At 39.0% G+C, this 18379-nt stretch overlaps 2 protein-coding genes across 3 annotated transcripts; one reads left to right on the forward strand and one right to left on the reverse strand.

The window, feature by feature from the left end:
• The first annotated feature begins 2789 nt into the window (after positions 1 to 2789).
• On the forward strand, positions 2790 to 7166 carry LOC122668814 (tetraspanin-18-like). Of its 2 annotated transcripts, none has more exons than XM_043865347.1 (6): positions 2790 to 3145; positions 3445 to 3544; positions 3782 to 3862; positions 3986 to 4090; positions 5122 to 5331; positions 6912 to 7166. In XM_043865347.1, exons 1-6 carry the CDS (start codon positions 2874 to 2876, stop codon positions 6987 to 6989), a joined length of 846 nt encoding a protein of 281 aa, XP_043721282.1. In that variant the 5' UTR covers positions 2790 to 2873; the 3' UTR covers positions 6990 to 7166. The 2 variants fall into 2 exon arrangements, with proteins under 2 accessions (XP_043721282.1, XP_043721283.1); XM_043865348.1 differs by lacking the exon at positions 6912 to 7166 and adding an exon at positions 6441 to 6647.
• A 3971-nt stretch (positions 7167 to 11137) lies between these two features.
• Positions 11138 to 16820, reverse strand: LOC122668810. Its single transcript, XM_043865343.1, has 6 exons — positions 16677 to 16820; positions 15153 to 15299; positions 14733 to 14809; positions 12696 to 14579; positions 12204 to 12339; positions 11138 to 12118 (listed from the first exon to the last, which is right to left on the reverse strand). The coding sequence occupies exons 2-6, from the start codon at positions 15232 to 15234 to the stop codon at positions 11394 to 11396; spliced, it is 2904 nt and encodes a 967-aa protein (XP_043721278.1). The 5' UTR covers positions 15235 to 15299; positions 16677 to 16820; the 3' UTR covers positions 11138 to 11393.
• Between the last annotated feature and the right edge of the window lie 1559 nt (positions 16821 to 18379).

Genomic DNA, 18379 nt, shown 5'->3' on the forward strand with positions numbered 1-18379 from the left:
CACCAAAGAGAAAAAAAAAATCGTCCCTAATTTTCACAGTGCGTATGACAGGTAGGAACTGACCTAACATTAACTAACATGTCTATTTCTCGGGTCCTGTTTATGTAGAGTGGCCGAAGACCATCAACCCCACATTTTGTATGTTAAAGGTCAACTATATAAAATTTTGTTTAGCTCGAGTTTCCCCCCCAAGGGGAGGGAATTGAATCTTTTTCCTTATTATTATCTTAATTGTGGGTGTGGTTGGGGGGGGGGGGGGGTTGTTGTTCTATAGACTAGCTGTTAATGGAATCTCACATGCTAGCCGTTGGATTGGATGGGAATCATCTTGACAGTTCATTGTGTTACAATTATGATCCACTACCTCTTGTATCCCCCCCCCCCCTTTTTCCTGTTTCAATCCGGCATCCGTCTGTGATTGCACCTCCATAGCCCAACTGCTGCAACCCACACCCATCTCCAATGACACACGATCCCCTGTTGCCCTTGTTTGAAGATGATGAAACCACCACATCTATTGTTCTTCTGTCAATCTTGCTGTTGCAAGCCTCTCTTCTTGCATCCCCCACCCCCCTCTCTACATCTCTTCCCTCTTTCTTCATTTCCCACTCTCCCTCTTTCTGGATGTTTTGTATCCATCGTGGATGGCCGCCATTGTCTCTTCCATGGAAAATGATAGGGCCCTCATCCTCTAGGTCTGAAGTCTGAACCATCTGACGTTGGAGATACTCCAACCGGATGTTATGGCTCTTTTCCGTCCCTCCCCACTCCCGGCGTCTAGAATCCTTCTGCCTCTCTCTCTCTCTTGCTAGCATTTCTATGAACCCGTTGGGATATTTGACTGTTCCTCTGGCTTGGGAATATAAATTGATGATGAAATCAACCATTGAGTAGCCGCTGCATACTGAATACATATGGATTTCAGCCTCTTCATCTGCAATTCGATTACTTCAGCTAAGGACCAACCATGATGAAATTGCTGAAATCGTAGCAAGGTACTGAAATTACAAAATTCTCCCAATAACGCTCAAAGAGCAAGGTTCAACCCCAGGCTGCTACAGAGGATCCAAATCTACTAAGTAAATTAAAACATCAACGGAAATAAATTTCTAATTCTGTTCAGTTTCCGTTCCTTTTATATTTGCTCATAAACTTCTGGAACTAATTTTGAGCAATGGTTCCCAAGCAGAGCCATATTTGACACATCTTGCTCAATGAATTCTTGGTGTTGGGAAAGATCAATAAGTGAAACCTATTTTTCACGGCGGTGACATTGTAGGAATGAATTGTTGATATCCATTCTTTCTTTCCCTGTCATTAATGGTCCTAGGTTTGCAATTATATGTTTCACCTGCCCTCCCCCCTCTCTCTCTCTCTGTACAAGCTTTCCCCAGCTGACCAACATAATTGGTTAGAACGTTCATGCACTATTACAAACTTTTATTGGCGTAAAGATTTTATTTTAATACGTGGGGCAGGGTTTCCGGGTTTAGGACAATTTCTGCTCTGGATATTTACATCTCACACATAATAGATTGGGTGCAGATAAAATCCTGTGGACAAGTAGGCCTTATGATCCCTCACATATCAATTTTCAGCACAAAAGGAGTTGATCATATGACAAAAAAAACTAGGGGTGTCAAACGGTTGGTTCAGCCTGGTTTTGGTCGGTTTCGATTTTAGTTTATTTTTTATTTTTTAATATCAGGTTAATATCGATTTAAGTCGGTTTGTTTTCAGTTTTGAATCACAATGAAGTCTTACATTCATAACTTATTGTGAGACAGATTCGATAAAATCACTTCAATTCACTTTCTCCAAGTCAAACAAGTGAAGAACTATGATTTGATGTATTCATGTTGTAATCCAAACAAAGATGAATAAATTGTAAAGGGAAGATAACTAGTATTGAAATTACAAAATGAACCCTACTATCAAATCATTCATTTGACTATCCAATTAATTTTGTGTAATAAACAAGGAGATTAATAGAAGCATTATTATAAATCAATTTCCTTATTCATAATCTCATACTCATTGATTTGTAAAAATTCCCCTAACAAGTAGAGTTTTTCTCACTAATATTAAATCAATGGATAATCAATTCACCTATTATTTACCCATCCCACAAATAAAATCTATTCATAATCTTGCACTCAATGATTTTTTATTGGTTTCATTCGGTTCGATTTTCAGTTTGGATATTAGTTAGTTTTCCGCCGGTCCCCATCATACCCAAGTTCTAAACCAATCCGATAAGGATCGATTCGGTTCGATCTGAATTTTTTGGTCAAAATATAATTTATTCGATTTAAAAATGGATAATTTGGTTCGATTTGACGATTCCTATAATGAAACCAAAATGAATTAAACTGATGAAATATTTCAGATTTTGAAACCAAAACCGAACTGAATTAACCAAATTTAATTCGATTCGATTTTGGGTTTCGGTTCTCAAAAGACACCCTTACGGGTTTACGTACAGCATGCAAAGGTTAACCATATGTGACAAGGGAACGAGATACACCTTCTGTACAGTACAGGCAATCCTAGATTCCTAGAGGATACTTTGGTAATTGATTGGATGATAATAGGATTGCTTCAGAATTCGGATATAAGTTGTTTACGTCATTACGTGTAGCCTGGGCCACTGACGATCCATGCTATGGTTTTTTTACAGAAAAACAGAAAAAAACGAAAAACGGAAATCTAAAAAATGATTTCCTCCTCCCCCCATCATCCAAAATTAAAAAGGTTTAATTTTGTTGATGATGATGAGGAAGACCGAATAGTTGTTAAGGTTTCAATCTTTGATTTATGAAATGCAAACTGGTGAAGAAATAGGTTTCAAATTTGATTCTTAGAGAAAAAAAATGCGTTCTAATCACTGTCGAAGTTGTCTAGCTTTCCTTCTCAAATTCCTTAATTTTCTTCAAACTTTCGTTGGAGTATCGATTATAATCTATGCCATATGGATGCTTAATCAGTGGAAAAAGCATGCTCGGATTCCTCAACCTACAGCTCCGTCTCCAGAATCTTTGCTTAGGGTTCCAGGCGACGATCTTCCTTTGAATCTCTTGGTAAATATGGTTTCTGGACTTGAAGATGGACTCGTTTACGCCTTCAGAAACCTTCCTTCGCCGTGGTAACTTTACATTTTGAATTGTTCCCGTTTGCATTTCAATTTTTTAACTTGTCCTGTTTGCTTGTTAACATAGTCCAATTGCGTTAAAATTCATTAAAGGTAGGAATGGATGTAAAATTTTTCATTTTGATGATCGAAACCGCTTTGTTATTTATGGTTGTTCGAGTTGTTCCTACCCCAGTTGGAGTACATATGGTTTCGGTGTTATTTTTCAGTTTTGAGTGAGTTCTCTTATTATTATGTAGAGTTTATGGGACTCCAAGGCATTGATTTGATGCTGCTCTTGGCTCTTGCTACAGGTTCATATACACTTTTCTGGGAATTGGCATCATATTATGTTCAATTACTTGTATTGGTCACATTGCAGCTGAAGTAGTCAGTGGATGTTGCCTGTGTTTTGTATCCTGATATAAATTAGTCATATTGGCAATATAATCAAATTCATAGAAGTCTGAAATGACAAATTGAAATGTGGAATTAAGAGGACTCCCTCAACCCCCTTTTGAAACAAAGTTATCTGTAGTTGTAATGCTCAATTTGTTCTTTTCCTCCCGCAATTTAAGTTGAATCTGCAAAATATGAGTATCAGTGATTTCTGCCTTCTTACATCATTCCTTAACATCATAATGATATTAGTATACTCTTCTAACTACCATACTCATGATACTAGAAGCAGCTTTAGTGGCTTTTGTTACATTTGATCATCAGTGGGAAAAGGTGAGCTTGTCTTCTACTTTATGCCTCAAGAATGTTTTCTCTATTTCTTTGTTGCCTTTTCATCTCATGTGCATAGAATAGATTCTTACCTGAATTATGTTTTTTTTTGTCTTACCTACGCAGGATCTTCCTAGTGATCCTACTGGGGAACTTGCAAGTTTTCGAGCATTTATTGAAGAAAACTTTTATATATGTAAGTGGGTTGGCATAACTGTGGTTATAATTCAGGTAATTCATGCTTTACTCATACTATTGTTGAGGTTTTTCCTTCCTGCCTTAAGAATTTTGGAGGAGATTTTCTTACGAACTTCTTAGCTTCCTCTAATCCTTTCCCCTTCTGCATTTATTTTCCTTGTTTTCATATTTTTTTTTTTTGGGTGGGGGGGGGGGGGGGTTTAGGATGGAGGAGTGTTAAAGTCATATATTAGCTCTGACTATCTTTCTTTAAAAATAAAATACAGTTTAAAACTTGGAGGGGATTGGTGTTGTGAAAACCTTGCTCCTTGGAAAATCTGAAAACGTGTGAAGCTGATACAAGTATTCATTAAGCTTGTTTGTTTCTAGGTAAAAATCATGTAAAAGAAAAATCATCAGGGAAAATCAATAGCATAATTAGGATTTTATTTGAAATGTTTCCTTTGATGTGGTTTTTACCTGCAAAAAAAATGGAGCCTTAGTGAAATACAAGAGAATCCTCTAGTAATCATAGACTGCATCAATAATTAATTTTGAGGAGGTAAATTGTCAGTTTGAATATTGTTTGACATGGATAATATTTATCCAATAACAAATCACCCTATTAAGCCTCTGCATGGGAAATTTGCAAGCAAGTAGGTGTTATGGGATTAGCTCATCCTGATTCTGGGGAATTTCGACTGTAGTGTTGTTTATAATGTTTTGGAACCTAGTATCATTAGATGCTAGGTGAATCCAAGGTAACCTCTTAAGCATAGGTTAGTAAGACATCCAGTAGTTCTATCATGGCATTCGTACATAAAGGAAATTTTGAACATACAGCCCTTGGTGGCTTATCATGCCATCCAGGGTAGTCAGGGACTTTCAGTTCTATGGGAGCATTACTGGGCATAGTTGTCATGGCGTCTAGGCTTCCCAAGGCATTGGAGGGGGCCTGGATGCCTAGGCTACGCCTTGACAACTATGTTACTGGGTTACTAGGCACTTTTTCGATGGTATTATTGTAGAGGTCAGCATATTATTGACTGTCCTCTTATGTATTCTACTCCTGGTTCCATGTTCAGGCTCTGTCCCTACTACTGGCCATGATCCTACGAGTTATGGTCGCTACTAGGAGAGGAGAGGATGACAGCAGTGATGATGATTACACTATTATTAGAGGTGGAACCTTGGCACCACTATTAAATCCATATTCAATCCAGACCAGAGGTTCAACTTCGACAGATAGCAAAACAGTTCACTCTGACATTTGGAGCACCCGAATGAGAGAAAAGGTATGATTTAAGCTTTGATCTGTGATTCTTTCTTTCCTCTAATAAGAGGCCTTTGTTCATATGATCAAATCCTCAGGTGCAGAAAGGCTTTGTAATTTATCTTTTGCTAGTTCTAATTCCAAATTCGGACAGTTTTGAAGATCAATTATAGATTTTGAAAAAGAAAGACAGTCCATACCATTGGTAAAGTTTGTAAGACCAGGACTGATTTTGAAATGTAATGAGTGGAAAAAACAGCATGTCGTATCAATGGAGAACTCTGAGAATACTTCATCCTTACGGGATCGGTACAAAATTTTGTTTGAATTCTTGGAACGGGAAACGAAACCCTTGTAAAAGAGTGGTTAAATCGGAAAAAGGCAAAACAAGCAGCATGCATAATAGCCAAGAAACCATCAAAGTAACATTTGTGTACTATTTGAGGCTTACATCCTTTCACTCTTTCAATATTACTGCCCTATGTAAAAACAAGGGTTCTGTTCTACTACAAAGGTAGGGAATGAATTCTCCTTTTAGTTTCAATTCCCGGTTGATGTTTCTCGTTAGTCTTAGATGGTTTTGAAGTATAAGACCATACATTTCCTTCAAAACACACACTCTACAGGTTTATAAACATTGTCATTGTCCAATAGCAATTTCTACTTCCATACTTTAGGAGATGAGCCTCCTCTAAATTAGATTTTAAGCTAAATTTCTATGGCATTTTCAGAGGAGTATTATTTGTGAGCTTTGAGTTGTGAAGATGATACCTATCCACATGCTTGGAGTTGGAGAGCATATTGCTTCATGATCAACAAATTGATAATTCATTTTTCCCTTTATGTTTTGTTCTCCTGTGTGCCTTCCATTCTATAAAGTTCCCCTTTCCAACTTTTTTGGATTCAAACCCTCATCATCCACATTTTGAAAAGAGATAGAAAACGTTTAAAGTCTGGAAATATTATTTCAATCAAAATAAACTTATTCTTTTGAACTGTTCATCCAAATATCTCTAGAAACAGGATCCTACATTACTTCGGTACCATAACTAGAAGAAAAAGGAAGTCCAGAGTAAATTTTTGGAAAAATACCCGGACTTATATCATGACACATTGGCTATATCATCAAAGTTCTCAACCTACCCAATGGATCTGCACTCTGAAGGATGAAGCCATAGTCGAAACAGCACCAAACACTCGTGGAGAACACTGAACACTATTTTTTCATGGAGACCTGCTTTTGGCCTCCTGCCACTGAATGGATGAATGCATTAGGGGCTTAATGTGCTGAACTCCAGCAAAATCCAGGACTTCGAGTTCAGAAGAGGCTGAATGACATTTTTTCTCTAGTCAGGCTAGATGTATTGTTATTTGTTGGCTACACCACTGTTTATTGGACATTCTTTAGCATCAATGCCATGGAAACATGACCTTGGTGCTATGGGTTTGCAGGAATTATAGTTACCTTTCTAGGCTCTAATAGTATAGTAAATTTAATTCCTGCTTGGCCATTTTCCTCCTAGATTTATGAATATCCCTAATGGGTTTTCCTTTCCATGCATGTGCCTTCAATTTTCTCAGGTGACTTTTTTATTTTTGCAGTATGGATTAAACTCGGGAAATGTGAAATATAATTTGTTGGATCAGAAACTTACAGCAAATTCAAATACAGGCCAGTGAAGATCGAGGCAGATGTTCCATTTTGTAACCTGATAAAGAGCTCCAAAATGCCTTGTGAGCTTCTGTTGGTATGTAACCATGACTAGGTTTTAATTCTATCTTTTCTCAAGTTTCTTGCTGGAACAAACTGTGAATGTATATATGGTAATATAAATATGCATAAAAACGTTTGATTGCAATACTAGCAGATTCAAGTGGGTTCAGGTATTCTAAATCCATCAGGGAAAGAATGTTAAGATCCATTGATGAATATGTGGCCTATGACATGGAATGCATGCTTGTGATTATCATGGCTCCACCCAAGGTACTAAAACTCGGTCTCGTGCCAATCGACTCTTGGAAAACCGAGACGAGTCGAGATCTCGCTGAGTTGGTGCATTTTTTTTTCAACTCGAAGCCTCAACTTTGGGTCAACCAAGATCTGGACCCGAGATCCGAGATCTCGCCGAGATATGTCGAGTTTTGTCCAATTAGGTAAGGTATTTAAGTGGTAGGTGGGTTAAAATAATGGTTGAAACCGAGATCCAACCGAGATCCGAGATCTCGCCGAGATATTGCACTTTTGAGACTCGCAAGCAATCTCGTCTTGAGATTTCAAAAATCCGAGAAACTCGGCGAGATCTTGGCGAGATCTCGCGAGTTCTCGAACCTTGGCTCCACCGACCACGAGCTGGGGTAAGCTTATGCCAAATGTTTTGGTGACTAGCCTTCTATACGAAGCACATTAGTAGGGATGCAAATATGTAAATGGATAGTTGAAAATTTGTATTTGATTTGTGTCGGTATCCGTTTAGGGAAATTCATATTTGAAAATTTGGTTTCTGGAAACTGTTTGAATCTCGTTAGAAAGCTGATTGGATGGGGAAACAAATATTTCAATTTCAGACCAAATATTATCCAATCTGTTTAAGTTCGATTATAAAAAGATTAAATAATAGTTTTATAAATAATAGTTTTATAATACTATAGGAGAAAAGTTCCTTGCATGGAACGCAGGGGCCATGCCCAAACACATTGGGGGGCGGAAATGATCGCCCCACCCCATGAATGGCGGAATTTCCACCCCCAATGTGCCAACATGCTCTCATTAGCTGCCACATGTGTGGCCCCTACGCTCCCATGCAGAGAACAGTTTCCCAATACTAAAATATCCTTATCAAATTCATGGTATATGTAATTAAACAAGAAATTAAATGAAAAGAAACGATATTCTTGAGGACATATATGAACTTCAGATATGACACTTCAACATCAATCATAATGGGGTTGTGAATTCAGCCCTTTAACTTCTCATCTTCTCCAATTCTCTGTCGCTCAATGCAAACAGTGAGATTGTAGCGCTGCGCTCTCAAAACTCACAACCCCACTCACAGTCTATGGTCAGGATGTAAATGAATAGTCAAAAATCTGTATTTGATTTGTATTCATATTTGTTTAGGAGAGACTGTATTTAAAAAAATCGGTTTTCGAAAACTATACAAATCGGTTTGAAAGCTAATTGGACAGGGATACAATTAGTGTTATAATCAAACCAAAAATAAATTGATAAAAATGCGATTCAATTCCAGATGAACCAGTCAATTTTGATCAGTTCAACCCATGGTTTTAGTGCACAGTATTGGATCGGGTATCGGTCACCTGCAAAACCGATATGATACCAATACGGTATCAATATGGATCGGTTGTATCGGACACATTTATCCCTGATTTCCTTTAAAAAACATGGGTTTAACTGTTTTACCCCTTGTCTGTATGGTGTCATTGATATGATATCGACAACTAGTAAAATCGTTACGTATCGCCCAATATGAACAATATGATACCGATACCTCAAACCATGGTTCAACCAATTGGGGCTGGAAATTGCAGCCCTAGGCTAATCTCTACAGAGGACACCAATCTTCTGGAATTTTTCTCCTCTCGTAGGGATGTAAATGGATAACCAAACCGAATCCGAATTCGCATCCATATTCGCTTAGGGGCATCCGTATTCGCTTAGAGATATCCGAAAATAATCCGAATACTCCGATTAAAATCATCCAAAAAATCCGAATACTTAATAATAAAAAATTAAGTAAATAATGATTTTTAGGGTTTTTGAAGATTAAACAAGTTCTAGAATATGATGAAAAGAGAATCATGATCTAAGAGATATGGATTGAGAGAGAATTGTATCCGCTAGGGGAGGAAGGTCCGGTTACACAAGGCGATATGTAAACGGATGGTCGAAAATCCGAACCCGATCCGCATCCGAATCCGTTAGAGGTATCCGTGGCCAGGGAATATCCGGCCCGATCACATCCGATCCGAATCCGATCCGCGTTTACATCCCTACTCCAGTTCCTGCCCGGTCAGGTTCTTAGGTTCCTCTCATAGGGAGGGCGAAAATGACGACCTCACCCCACTCAGGTAGTGTGTTCGGGCAGGGGGTGAGGTCGTCATTTCCGGTCCCCTATGAGACAAACCTAAGAACCTGACCGGGCAAGGAATTCTGTTCCGGTGATTGTGCTAAAAAAAGAATTTTTTTTTATGAGAAACGAAGCAAACACTAAAACAGAATAAAATATAACACAAGGCCAGATAGCAAAGCGTTAAAAAGGAAAACCACCATAAAGGAAGAAGGAAACGGAAATGTACTTGACCATTTATGCCTACCAAACCAAATCAAACTCATTATTGACACTTACAACAGATTGGAATCATTCCATTTATTGATTCTGCCATCAAACTCACCTTGCTCATATATCTATCTAGTTTAGATTAAAAATTAAAACGAGTTGGCTACTTGATGAGATAAATCTCTAAAAAACTTATGAAAGATATTAGGGTAGATGCATTTTATCTTTCATGTAAAAAAATGATGTGCCAATTTTTAATTGTTGGATATAGGGAACAATTTAGATCGGCCACGTGCCAAATTTTTAGCTCAAACTGGTGAGGACAAGGGGTTTGTTATCCATCCAGTCCTCTCATGACGAAGATGTTGGATCATCTTCTTAGGAGAGAAGAAACAAAACAAGGTGTTAGGCACATAGTCTGTCTAGTGAAAATCAATATTTCCAATTGCTAAGCACTTTTAAAGCAAAGGTTAGAGTAATATAAACAGATGTAGAGAGAACAAAACCTAAACTATCAACTGAGCCATTCACTACAGAAGCATAAGCAAATTGTATCTCGATAAATGCCAACTAGCGAAAGGAGGAAATCTCACTTGATGTTCTTTTGTTTTTAGGGTTTACATAGAGGTAATTTTAAAAATTGTATCTTTTTGTTTTCCCTATAAATTTATAATGATAGGAATTATTACGGTTACTAGGAATTCTATGTAAACATAAAGAAACATGAGGAAGAGATCTTATTACCCTTTCCCCATTGCTAGTGAAACTACTCTCATCACTCCATGGACAAAGATGCACCTTGCCAAACTACATATATCCTTGCATTATGGGTGTTTTCAACATCATGTATAAGGTTGCAAGCCCTTCATGTGGAGAAAATAGCAGCCGTGCCGGAATTTGACTGGATTTTAAAATGACCTACAAATCTAGCGAGGCACCAGACTACCTAGTACTAAGTCTTAACATGATGTAATAACAAAGATTGGTGGAACAGTTTGATTAGTAAAAGCCAACCTCTGATAATGTCATCTTCAATGATGACTAAACGGAACCATTTAGCTCATACATAAGGAATCCTAACTCTTCAAAATAATAGATGGGAGAAGGTTCTTAGAGCATGCGATAGAAACACACCAATGAGAAACACTTTCATACATGGGAGGCAGAGAGATCATTTCATGTGAGGAGAGAAAGAGAGTCTGTGTGTATGGGCTAACATACCCTCAACCTGACATGGGTTGCATGAAGTAGTTGAATTAGCTTGACACAACTTTTCCCTCTTTTATCTTTTTGAAATAAAGTTGAACAGTTTCTCCTCCAACTAACTCACTTTGCAATAATAACAAATGGCTAATCATACCCCACATAATCAACTGTTGAGAGCGAGAGACCATTTCATGTGACAAGGGAAATAGAGAGAGAGGGCTCAGGGTTGCATGAAACAGTTGAAATAGCTTGACACAGGTTTGCCTCTTTCATCTTCTTGAAATAAAGGTGAACAATTTCTCCTCCAACAAACTCACTTTGCAATAATCACAAATGGCTAATCATACCTGACATAATCAAATGTTTTGGAGCGAGCTATCTAAAATAATGTTTTACTTACATATTATACATACTTTGGGTTGGGTGGGGGAGTGGGGATAAAATTTCAAACAAATACACAAATGACAGTTTGTTGGTGCATTAAAGAAATCAAAGTTGGTGAGAAGTGAGAACATCAATAATGGTGAATAATCACTGTGCACATAAAAATATGGAAAAACAGAATAAAATTCATGCCTAATCATAACCAACCTGTTAATTCAACAATAGCTTCATCCAACAGCTTCTCCAGCATCTCTCGTTCAATTTCTTTCCCTATAGCATCCATTTCCAACCTCATAAGCTCCTCCCAGCCCTTGCCTACCACCTCCTTCCTTACCATCGTCTCCACTACCAGGCTGTTGTTGTCCCCATTCTCACCCAAAAAACACGTTGCCTCCTTGGAGAACAACTCCTTGACACGACCCCATACTTCATCTACTGTCACTGGTGAACCTACGGAATGTGTATTTTTATTCATGTAAGATGCCTTTGCCCAAGAGCTCACATCTGATCCATATCCCATGATATCCACCAGAGCTACATTGACACAATCAAAAAGAAGCCTTTGATTTGATCTATGCTGTCTACGCTTTGATTCATGCAACAATGCCTTCTCATCTTTCAACTTGCATATTTTGTCCACCAATGATGGATCTAGTGGGTTATCAGGCGAATGCCACCTAGCAAAGACTGTCCCTGACTGCTCCTCATGGTCCAGACCTGCAGCTGAGAGTAATGCATGGACAAATAAAAGGTGTTCTTCTTCCTTGGCAGCTTTCGGGGAAAATCTAGAGGGGTTTAATGGATTGAATGCGGTTGGTAATATGCATGCGCCATTCGATGACAATGTCCGTGCAATTGATTCTATTGGTGGAGATTTGTCAATTAAGCCAGATTTAAGAGGTTGATGGAGCACAGGTGGTCCTGGAGAGAACGAAGCACAATAAGCCAATCAATCATGTGGGAAGGGATGGATTTGTCAACATTAGAGGTGAGCCAATGGACCTACCATGGTTGTCTGACAGCACATGTCCAGAGGGCTGTGGACTGGTGCTAACATCATCGTCAAACTGAGCCTCCAAGACTGAAATGGGGCTAGGTTGGTCAGGGTTTTCTACTGGCATTCCAGAATTTGATAGCAATGTCTGCAAGGTAAGCAATTTATCATGACAAATTTATAGGAAGCCAAAAATATAGAATACATGAAGACCATTTATCACTTTATCCACAGACAAAAACAGGAATTCAAATCATTTAAGTTTGACAAAAGAAATGTATCAAATGGTGACACAAGCGGAAAGATAGAGACAAGGAGAGAAGTCAGTAATGGATGGATAAAGGATTACTAGAGTTCAAGACTCCCACGAGGTATGTCCACCTAATTGGAAAAGCAAAAGAAAGAGAAAAGAAGAGAAAACAGAACACATTGAATCCCAAGATGGGAACTTATATTGAAACTCTGAAATAAGTAAATAGAAGTACATGAAACAAATTCTAATACCTCATTCGAGAAGGTGCCTTGTTTTGCTCCAACACAGATTGCTGGAGAGGAATTCTTGCTTGATAGGTCCCCTTCGGGGACACAACCAGTAACACAATAAGCTACATTATCACTCGTCTTTTGGGGAGAAAGTGGATTCAAAACCAATGACACTTCAGAAGCAGTGTTTGGAGATTCATCTTGAGAGCCAGCCACAGAGCATGTGGTAGATTTCCCTTCCCTTGTTTTCTTACTCCTTGAGAAAAATAAACTTGAAATTTTCCCCCTTAATGATGATTTCCCATTCTTTGACTTTGTTTCCTCTTTAGGAACAATGGATTTATCCACCTTTGGATCTGAAACTTCAACATTCAGTCTGGACCCATGAACTGTGGAAGACACTGGGACAGACCTCGACCTCAGTAGATTCCTAGAAACCTCTCCACTTTCATCCTTGTTCCTGCTAGTTGACCCACCTGATGTTGGTACCATCATCTCTTGTTCACCACCACAGGACCTGCTACTCAAAACATTCCGACTTCCAGCACAATCTTCCTCCCCAGATGTTGCAGTCTTCTTGGTTCCAGAAAGAGCAAGCATCTCCCCCAATGTACTAGAGCTCCTCCGGACTTGTCTCTGCTCTGGACCGCTTCCATTTGATGCCATCAAGGCCCATCTTTCAGAAAGTCGCTTCTTTGCCTCCCTGCAAACTGATGACTCTGGAGAATATGATGCACGGCTGAAGGAAGATGACGAGTATGGACTACCAAACCGGTTGATATAGTCCCATGAATGTCTTGAAGTTGGTGTCATTACCTCTGAATCACTGAGATTTCCCTCCCCTACGTAACCGTTTTCTGATCTGTTCAAAGAGCTTTCATCCCCTACATAACCATTGGAAAACAGGGAGGACAGGAAAGTTTCATTCCTGTGGTGACCACTCAAACTTTCATGCATCTGTTGTGTGATCTCCTTCGCTACCTCTCTCGATCCTTGTGCCTCATCATCTTCAAGTTCCCCATAGTAGTCTTTATTACTTGGCAGTCTTGGTGAAGAGGTAGGCGAAGAACCAATAGTTCTAACATCATAGGCTTTTCCAGGGCTAGGCTTTAAGACCACTATACGCATTGGTTGAGCAGAACTATCTTCCTTCTGATTGGTCCTGTCTTTGTCCCACCCACTTGCTTCAGCTACCTGAGTTGGTTTCCTTGCCCGTCTTTCACGCTTCTCTGATCCAGCAAATCTGTTATTTTCCATGGTCTTTGAAGGCTTCAGTACTGTGATTCGGTTTGTTTGGGGAGGTGGAGGAATGGACTGTAGTTCATAGAGATGCTGCGAGAACAGTGAATTCGGTTCTTGCAGAAACTTCAGGAATACATCTTTGTTGGAACTTAGAACCTCCAATGCATCTTGGAATTCCTTGGACTGGCGAAGTTTTTCATCTGTGGCAAGACGTTTTGCCTCAATGAATTTCTGACGAACAAGAGCCATTTTTTTCTCATTTTCATCATATTTCCCCTTCTGCAGCAAGTTATCTCTAACGTAATTCTTTCTTGGAGATTGCTGCCAAACTTCGTAAACATCTTTGTACTCTCTCTGCCCCCCAAATTGATGAACCCCATGCTGAATTGGCTTGTCCCGAAAGCCCATTTCTTGATGCTGATATGTCGACAGAGTACCTTGTTGAGTACAAGTATAGCCAGAATAACCTGTTGGTGGACTCCTATGTGCCGTTGAATTTAGCTGCTTCCCAGGGAGGGCATCAAGCCCCATCAGCTTAGCAACTATACTGGGTGGCTTGTGTTTAGACTCTGTTTCTTTACACATTTCTTGGGCTATAAGTCTCTTTATGGGTGTTCTACTAGATATCTTGCTTGAAGATGACCTCCTTGACTCGTATCCTATCTGCATCTTCCACAAAAAATGCAACCAAAATCAAGATATTGGATCATCAACTGTGCCATATGATTCAAGATCTTGAGCACCCAAGAGAAGTTCTGTGTAAAAACAACTGGTGTAATGACTACGATCAAGTGAAATTAGGTCACAGAAGCTTACTGATTCGTCCTCGATCTGATATTTGATGGGATCCAACAATGTTGCCACATCTGATCGATTCCTGTGAACTGGTGAACCTGCAAATCAATCAGCTTCAAATCAACAATGGTGGATGGGAGACGCAGCTTTTAAGAATTAAGATGATACAAATAACCAAGAAAAGACATGCCAATGACGAAACACTGGAACTCTCAATACATAGGAATCTAAAAGTAACATGTCAATGCTATTCCATCACTTGAAAACAAAGAAAATTTTCAGATGGCAACTTCGCCCTCCCCCCCCAACCAAAAAAAAAAAAAAAAAAAAAAAAAAAAAAAAATATATATATATATATATATATATATATATATATATATATATATTTCGTTCATTTACTGGGACACTCCAAGAAGAAGAACAATATGCTAAGAAAATTACCATCTTGATGTGCTATTTCTGTAGCCAGCCTGTTTCCATCCATGCCAGCACTCGAATCCAAGAGTTTCACCATTCTTCCCATGCAGCCGGGAAAGGGATTTTAGTCATTGTGAACTTTTCTGTTTTGAATAACATTCATCTCAGCACCTGAGAGAAGAGAAATCACACACATATCAACACACACTTTTTTCCTCTGGAGTCAGCTAAAGAATCTGAGTTAACAAGCATCAATGAATTCAATCAAACAAAACCAGGGGGAGGGGAGTGTCTTCCTCGGGAACACTGTCACCAAACGATGACTAGATCTGAAGGGATGCAGCGAGAAACTAGACCGGACGAAAGCCGGTAAAACAGGAGAAAGTTCACATTGAAAAAGAAACCCTTTATTAAGTCCCGAAACAAGAAAGCCACCCAGAAAAAGCTATCGATTTCCTTAATTGAAGTAGAAATGAAATCAAATAAAACATGCCTAGTGAACTACAGCAATCCCCTTGACTTCAGCCTGAAGGTATAAATAAAAGGAAAGATAAGATCAAATTACCGATGCAAGCAATACATGCCAAAATCAAGCCGAAAACACCTCGCGGTCGAGCAATTCCAGAGTAAAAAAAATCTTAACTCAGGCCCTTACTCAAGCTTACCATTCGAAAACGCCGAAAGAGCAAAAAATTTAAGCACTAAATTCTGAAAGCATAACAGCCAAAAAAGAAAAGGCCAAAAAGGAAGAAGAAAAGGAATCCTCCCCCCCCCAAAAAAAAAAAAAAAGAGGCTTTGAAAGAAATGAATTACAGAAGATCGAGGCTTAAAGACAAAGACTTGAAAGAGAAAGAACAGAAAAGGAAATTCTGGTCGTTCAAAGGAACAAGCCAATCAAGCCTTGCTGGAAATCTAGATTCGAAATGTTGCATGAAATGACTACTTCAACTGAAGCAAGTAAGATCAATTCAGCGGGAAATGGGGGTGGGGACTCAGCATAAGCGTTCAAAATGCATCAAACCTCAACTCGAAGCCGCAAGAGAGGGGAAAAGAAGGATCAAATTGAGACAACAAATTGTATTAAAGAAGTTCTTTTCTTCCTTTCTTTTCCCTTCAAAGCCACAATTTAGTTGAAATCGAAGATTTAATACTTAAAAGCCCAATAAGCATCAACAAAAAAAAAAACCAGATTCAACCGGCAGAGAAAGAATCTGAGTCCCAAATCGCCACAAAAAGTTCAAAGAAAAAAGGCATAGTACCGACCAAATCGACGCCACTGAACAACTACATTCTTCCGAAAAGAGCAGAATCCAACAAAAATACCTCAAAAAGCTGCACTACAACCAGAACCAGTAAAAGGAAAAAGCATCTCAAAGAATAAGAATCCGATTCGTCCACCACAACAAAAACCAACGAGCTTCAAAAAGCGAGATCGAACTGAGAACTAAAGGCAGAAAGGACGAACTAAACTCAAAACAAAAAGTGAGGAATCAAAGAAAAAGAACTGACATTAGACCAAAAAAAGAACACAGAGAAAGAGATGGGAACCTTGGTGAGAAGCTCGATTTCACCGCCACAAGGTCACCGATATCCGACATTCCGGTGCATTCGTACAGGAATCTCAGGCTTGAGCTTCGCCGGGTTTAACGCGAGAAATGCTCTGTGGAACGCAGTGAGACTGAGGCATCGGTGTCTCTCTCCACCTAGTTTCTGGGAAACGAAATACGAAACCCTTTTTATCCGTTGTGAAATGAAATTTCGCTTAAACAGATACGAAAGACTGAGATTTATATAAGTAGAGAGAAACGGATTGTTTCAGTGTTTTGTTCGTTGTAGTATAATAACTGACTCTGTAATGTGGAAACCAGAGAGAGAGAGAGAACAGCGAATAGATATATTATTATTATGATTAGGGTCTGTTTGGATTAATGATTATAATTAATTATATAATAAAACAATTTTCCCTTTAAAAATGTATTTTTGGGATGGTAAGGTGAGCTAGTGGGGGAAAGCAGTTTGTTTGGATTACTTACTTCACTGGAAGTTTCCTCCTCCTGCTTTTCTGCCTTGCTGTCCTTACTAACCAGCGAAAAATCAAACGGGCCCCTGTTTTTGGTTGTCCCTAAGACAGATATATCCCTACCTTTCAAACTAAAATACCATTCCATCGCATCCGATTCAGATCCGTGAACATGATGTATATGATCTAGGGGTGTAAATGAATACTCAAAATCCGTTCCCGTGTCCGTATCCCATCCGTTTAGCACTATTCGAAAGAAAGCTAAGCGGATGCGGATCTGAATAGGCTATAGCTATCAGAAAAGCTATATTTACATGGCAGATAAAATATCGATGCTGTATACGTGTTCGTATCCGTTTAGTACTATACGAATTTGTCCGATAGCTAATCGGATGCGGATGCGGATATAGCACTATCCGAGCCGAATCCGATCCGTTTATAGCCCTATGTATATCTAAGTAGTAAATTTGGTTGCAAAGGGTGATACAAGGTTTTAAAATAGATTTAGATTCTCCATGGAGTTTAATTCAAGGACCGAGTTTCCTCCACCCATCTCATTCACAAAGGGGTGTGAGAGGGCGGGAATGGGTATCAGAAGGGTATTTTGGAACATACAAAATTCTAGGAGGGGTTTGTGAACCCTAGGATGGTTAATGAACTGTTCTTTATGGGTGAAGGAAAACTTTGTCCTACTAGGCGACAAACTGATATTATACATAGGAGGGCAACAATGTCATTTTACGTGAATAGAAGAGAGATAGAGATAGTGATGCCAGCGTACCCTTTCCCGGCAGCTCAAAGAACCTTTTCCTTTGTTCTACATGGAATGGGTGTGGTACATAGATACTGTGTTGTCACAAGCCCATACAATTTTTTTTTTTTGGGTAAATAGACACTGTGTTGTCACAAGCCCATTCATAAAGCCTTAACATAAGGGAGTTTGGGTTGGGGTGATTATGGGATAGGATAGAGGTTTCCTTGTACCCAAAAAACCCTAAGCTACCACTACCATAGATTTAGTGCACATTATCGGTTCAGATATCGGCCATCTTAAAAATTGATACAATACCGATATGGATCAGCACAGATCAGCTCGTATCGAACAGTTTTGCCTCTAACTTTCCTAAAATAATAGGTTTTTAATTATTTTACTCCTAGTCTGCAATGTTCCACCGATATAGGATCGGTTAGGAATCGGGATCAAAGGTTAGCGATACCAGTACGGAACACC

The sequence above is a fragment of the Telopea speciosissima genome, chromosome 7, assembly GCF_018873765.1.
Source record: "Telopea speciosissima isolate NSW1024214 ecotype Mountain lineage chromosome 7, Tspe_v1, whole genome shotgun sequence".
Taxonomy (NCBI): Eukaryota; Viridiplantae; Streptophyta; class Magnoliopsida; order Proteales; family Proteaceae; genus Telopea; species Telopea speciosissima.

Coding starts and splice junctions, on each gene's coding strand:
- LOC122668814 (XM_043865347.1), top strand. CDS start 2,874: ATGCGTTCTAATCACTGTCGAAGTTGTCTAGCTTTCCTTCTCAAATTC. Junction 3,545..3,781: donor GTGGATGTTGCCTGTGTTTT/GTATCCTGATAT, acceptor TAATGATATTAG/TATACTCTTCTAACTACCAT. Junction 3,863..3,985: donor TTGATCATCAGTGGGAAAAG/GTGAGCTTGTCT, acceptor TTACCTACGCAG/GATCTTCCTAGTGATCCTAC.
- LOC122668810 (XM_043865343.1), bottom strand. CDS start 15,234: ATGGGAAGAATGGTGAAACTCTTGGATTCGAGTGCTGGCATGGATGGA. Junction 12,340..12,695: donor AAGGCACCTTCTCGAATGAG/GTATTAGAATTT, acceptor CTTACCTTGCAG/ACATTGCTATCAAATTCTGG. Junction 12,119..12,203: donor TGTGCTGTCAGACAACCATG/GTAGGTCCATTG, acceptor CGTTCTCTCCAG/GACCACCTGTGCTCCATCAA.